Raw genomic sequence first — 6,000 nt, 5'->3', positions numbered from 1 at the left:
CTTGCAAAAAAGGTGCCAAGGCTGCTGCTAATCTTTCTTGAGGTGGGCAGCCGAGAGAGGGGAGGTGGGGGTAGGGTTTGGAAGTGAAAATTTTGTATAATAGTTATTTAGGATAATGGGCATAGGTTTATAATATTAGAGTGTTGAGATCTAGGCCCAAAAGCCCAAAAACAAGCCCATTAGGCCCAATGAAATGTACGTAATATATTTCGTTAAGGTGTGTTTTCAAAAATATTACCCGAACTCTCAAAAAGTTCTTCACTTAGCTAAAAACTGCCTACCGGTTTAAAATATGGCTTGATGCGTAAAAATATCTTTAAAAGGCTCATATTCAAAGATTCATATTAAATACACCATATATTAAATAATTGAAGGTAATTATTTAAATAAAACATTTTCCTTAACTCTCCCTGGTCTCCGTTCCTCGTTCGCGCGTAAGGTACTACTAAAAGCCCATAAAAAAGAAATCTAGTAACTCATGAAAGAAAATCACATAATCATGTCATACACATGTATTTAAAAATCATTAAATAAATATTTTAATGAAACCCTAGATTTGCATGTAGTCAGGTTACGTCGTTTAAATTTCTAAACCTTACAAGTCGACTCAGAGGGATAGAATCCGTGAAGGTCAGTCTTCCAATTATCAATTACATAAATGGAGACTGAGAGATGAATCTAAGTGTCGGAAGCTGTATTTGGAGGGGGACGGCATAGTTCGATATCGAGATCAACTCTGGGTTCCTAGTGGTGATTTACTAAGAGAAGTTATGAAAGAACCCCATAATACTCTGTACTCCATTCATCCTAGAAGTACGAAGATGTATAAGGATTTGCAGACATTGTATTGATGGTCGGGCATGAAACGAGACGTCTTGCGTTTTGTGCCCGATGTTTGACATGCCATCAAGTTAAGGCAGAACACCAAAGGCCAGCAGGAAAGTTTAAGCCATTTCCTATTCCTGAATGGAAATGGGAAAATATTACGATGGATTTTGTAGTGAGATTGCCAAGGAATATTAGGGGATTCAATGCCATTTAAGTGATAGTTGATCGTCTTACGAAATCAGCGCACTTTCTACCTATTAAGATGACATTCACCATGACTCAGTACGCAAAGCTGTACATCCGAAAGATAATCCAATTGCACAAAATTTCAGTGTCTATTGTTTCAGATAGAGATCCGAGGTTCACGTCGTCTTTCTGGAAGAGTCTTCATTCGGCTATGGGAACGAAGTTGTTGTTCAGTACATCGTTTCATACTCAGACCGATGGTCAGTCCAAAAGGGTGATTCAAATTTTGGATGATCTACTCCGAGCTTGTGTGATCGATTTCTAGGGCAGCTGGGAAGCGAAGTTATCTCTAGTAGAGTTCACCTATAACAATATCCACCAATCATCTATAGGTATGGCTCATTAGGAGACACTTTATGGGAGAAAATATAGGTCAACGATACATTGGGATGAGGTTGGTGAAAGAGGAGAATTAGGACCGGAATTGATCAAACAGACATCGAAGCTAGTATTCAAAATCCGAGATAGGATGAAGACTGCTCAAAGCCGCCGGAAAATCTATGTTGATAAGCAGAGAAGGGATCTAGAGTTTAGAGTAGGCGACCACGCGTTTGTGAAAGTAGTAGTTATGAAGGGTTTTATGAGATTTTGCAAGAAAGGCAAACTCAGTTCGAGGTTCATAGGACCGTTTGAGGTTTTAAAGAAGATTGGAGCTTTAGCTTATAGAGTGACATTGCCACCTATGCTGGCTGGAGTGCATAATATGTTCCATATCTCATTGCTACAAAAGTACATGTCGAATCCTTCACATGTGCTGAATTATTAACCTCTGTAGTTGATTGCAAATATTTTATTCGAGGAAAGGCCTATGCAGATTCTGGATAGGCAAGAAAGAAGGCTTTGGAATAAGGTCATTCATATGGTCATAGTCAAGTGGCTAAATCATTCGGAGGAGGAAGCTACTTGAGAAATTGAGACCGACATGAGGAGTCGCTACCCGGAGTGAAAAGAGATCGGTTACGGTGCCCAGATACGCAATAGAAGTTTCAAAATAATGTTTTCACAAGGGGAAAAACCTAGCACCCACAATGATGTGTAGCAAATAACAAAAACACAAATATGTCATACATAGTGTGTTTAGAATTTCTTACTTATCAATCACAAGGATTGATGTTTTGGCTCTAATTAAGTTGTAAACAACTTAGCTCTTCATGGCAGACAATCTACAAGGTATCAAAGAGCACTCCTTTCTCAAATTCCTTAAAATTAGGTCCACCACTAACAAAAAAGATCCCCTCTAATTTTGCACTAGAAAAATTAGAGGATTTTTCTTTGAGAAGAGTATGCTTTCATCAACAATTGAAGAAAAAGAAATGGAGAGAAAGATGAAAGGAATTTTCGGCCATTGCTTGTGCAATGAGGAGAGAAGAAAACTTTCTTGATGCTTGAAAAAGTTGAAAAGTGCATGAGCATGCCATGATTTTTTTTATTGAAAAAGTTGCCTCCAACCCTTCTCCTCCCATGCATGCATTTTATTTTAGCTTGTAACAATTACAAAGCTCATGGACTTTTATTTAAATGTATCAAACATATTTTATATCAATTAAACTTTAATTGAATTTACTCAAGCCCACTAGTTGAATAATTATTTCCAATTGGGCTCTACAAGACCCAATGTTATTTAATTAATTCAACACTTGAATTAATTTAATTATTTGGACTCTACTAGGCCCACTATTATTTAATTAATTTAATTTAGTCCATAATAATGTTTATGAAAATCACAATTTTCAAATACATTATTTATTTGAGTCATCTTTTAATTTAGGAACACTTCCACAAATTAAAAGTTGCATTCTTCATAATCCTCTTATAGTAGTCATACTTCTATTTTTCTTTGCGCTTATAAACTCCTTTATAAGTCGTTCAACACATTGAACTAATTTCATTCTCAACGGGATCTAGAAAGTTAGCACTTGTGTGACCCTCAATGGTTCAATGATACAACTAGTCGTGGGTTCACATCGTGTCTTTATATGAGCATACCTCAGTTGCTCCATTCTTACTTATCAACTCTTTGATAATAATAACGTCATAACTCAAGTCTGATAGTACTCAACCAATCATGTTAAAAGCCTAGCAGCATCGCTTACATGATTCCCTATCTATCAAATGATAGTGCATGCAAGAACCAATCCATTATGGTTAGCGTACAGTACGGTCCCTTCATCTTATATATCTCGACCGATTCGACAACTATTGGTATATCGAGAGTTGTCAAAGAATCGATACTATGTGTCATGTCGTTGTTGCATCGATGATGTAATCTAAGAAACCCATTTCTTAATTACCACCAACACTTTGATCGGAGATTTCAAACTACATACAAATGAGATCACATAGGATATCCATACCCAAAGGTAAGCTGTGAATCCCCGATTACAATGCATTGACTCATAAATGTTTCGACAGAACACCCAACCTTGCCACCTGATGACCCCATAAGAGTCGGTAAACAAGTCAAATTGCAATGCTAGCATATAGAGTCTCAATGTTGTCCCGGGTCATAAGGACTAATGATGTACAACCATAAACTAGGACGTTTCCACTCGATAAGTGAGAACCACTTGGAAAGTCTTTTATGGAGGATTGCTCAGTGCACTCTACAAGGAACACCTATCTGCATGCTCGGACATCACAATGTCCCCTACCAATGAAACATGGTACTCACATCATAGATACTAGTATCAAACTCAAGTGTCTTTTATCCTTCTTAACGGTGGCTGAATCGACTAGGAACTGTTTAGAATATACAATATTCCAAATATTAGTTTCATGATACTCATCATATGAGCATCTTATATTCTTTCTACTATTTGTATATTCAAGGACTTTATCTATGCAACTAGCATGGGTATATAGATAAAGATGTGCCAAAACAATAATTTCAAATATAATTAAAATAAAGATTGTTTATACATAGAGTTTCAACATGAACCCTAGGCCAATACTTGGCTTGACGGGTATCTACTCTAACAATCTCCCACGTGCACTATAGCCAACTACCCATATGCTTCAAACCCATCGATTCGTGATGTTTCTTGAATAATGGTCCATGTAAAGGCTTAGTTAGTGGATCAGCAACATTATCGACACTTCTCCTCTTTCCACAATCTCTCGGAGGATGTAGTACTTTCTCAATACATGTTTGGATTTCTTATGTGACCTTGGCTCCTTCGCCTGAGCAATGGCTCCCGTGTTGTCATAAAACACCAGGACATGAGCAACTCCATTAGGAATGACGCCCAACTCTTGGACAAAATTCCTTAACCAAATAGCCTCTTTTGCTATAGTTGATGCAGCAATGTATTCGGCCTCAGTGGTGGAATCCGCAGTACTATCTTGCTTGGAACTATTCCAAGAGGCAGCAACGCCATTGAGCATGAATAAGAACCAGAGGTTGACTTTGAGTCATCGATATCTCTTTGAAAACTAGAGTCGGTATAGCCTTCCAATTTCAGTTCTCTACTCCTATAGACCAAGAACAACTTCTTTGTCCTTCTCAAATACTTGAGGATGTCTTTCACAGCTTTCCAGTATAGAAGACCAGGGTTCGATTGATATCTACTCACTACACTTAGTGCAAAAGCCACGTCAAGACGTGTAGATATCATCCCATACATTATACTACCAATTGCAGATGCTTACGAAATGCTTGTCATCGCCGCTATCTCTGCATCAGTCTTGGGAGACATAGTCTTGGATAGGGACACGCCATGACACATTGGTAGATGTCTTCTCTTGGGCTCATCCATCGAGAACCGCTTAACGATGGTATCAATGTATGTGGACTGGGTGAGACCAAGAAATATTCTTGATTTATCTCGATAGATTTGTATTCCCAATACAAAAGATGCTTCACCCAAGTCTTGGATCGAGAACTTACTATCTAACCATATTTTAATTGATTGCAACATCCCTACATCATTCCGGATGAGTAGAATGCCATCAACATAAAGTACCAGGAATGTCACAGCACTCCCATTGACCTTCTTACACACACAGGGTTCCGCAGGATTCTTAGTAAAACCAAACTCTTTGATTGTACCATTGAATCTTAGGTTCCAACTCCTAGAAACCTGTTTTAGACCATAAATAGATTTCTAAAGTTTACATACCATATGCTCACTTCCGATAGATGTAAACCCTTCAGGTTGAGACATGTAAATCTCTTCTTTAATATCCCCATTAAGAAAGGCTGTCTTTACATCCATATGTCATATCTCATAGTCATACCATGCAGCTATAGCTAGCAATTTCCTTATAGACTTGAACATTGCAACTAGAGAAAAGGTTTCCTCAAAGTCCACTCTTTGTCTTTGAGTATAGATTTTTGCTACCAATCGCGCTTTGAAGTTCAATACCTTCCCATTCGTCCCAAGTTTCCTCTTGTAAATCCATTTATACGATATGGGAACAGTTCCCTCAGGTGGATCCACAAGATTCCACACTTGGTTTGAATGCATGGAATTCATCTCAGATTCCATAGCTTCAAGCCACTTGGATGAATCAGCATCAGATAACGCTTCCTTAAATGTCATTGGATCACATCCATGGTTAGGCTCATCATGGCCCTCTTCAAGAAGCAGACAATACCTCATAGGTGGTCTCAATACTCTCTCGGATCTTTTAAGAACTTGTATCTCCTCTCATGGCTCTTCGGATGTTGGTTCTACAATTGTGGGTGTCTCTCGAACCTCTTCGAGTTCTATCATCTCTCATTTTCTATCTAATAGAAATTTTTTTTCCAAAAAGGTTGCATTCCTATAAACAAACACCTTTTTTTCTTGGGCATGATAGAAATAATATCCGACTGAATTCCTTGGATATCTCACAAAGTAACATAAAATGGATCGACTATCAAATTTATCTTCCACTACCTGCTTCACATAAGCAGAACATCCCCATATTCTAAGATAAGAATAT

At 37.9% G+C, this 6,000-nt stretch overlaps 1 protein-coding gene across 1 annotated transcript; it reads left to right on the top strand.

Moving 5' to 3' along the window:
* Positions 1-1,543: 1,543 nt before the first annotated feature.
* On the top strand, positions 1,544-1,981 carry LOC140960976 (uncharacterized). Its single transcript, XM_073419303.1, has 2 exons — positions 1,544-1,768; positions 1,850-1,981. Exons 1-2 carry the CDS (start codon positions 1,544-1,546, stop codon positions 1,979-1,981), a joined length of 357 nt encoding a protein of 118 aa, XP_073275404.1.
* Positions 1,982-6,000: the final 4,019 nt, after the last annotated feature.

Source organism: Primulina huaijiensis, chromosome 16 (assembly GCF_012295235.1).
Source record: "Primulina huaijiensis isolate GDHJ02 chromosome 16, ASM1229523v2, whole genome shotgun sequence".
NCBI classification, from domain to species: domain Eukaryota; kingdom Viridiplantae; phylum Streptophyta; class Magnoliopsida; order Lamiales; family Gesneriaceae; genus Primulina; species Primulina huaijiensis.
The sequence above is the reverse complement of the archived record's forward strand: the minus strand, read 5'-3'. Positions and strand labels throughout refer to the sequence as shown.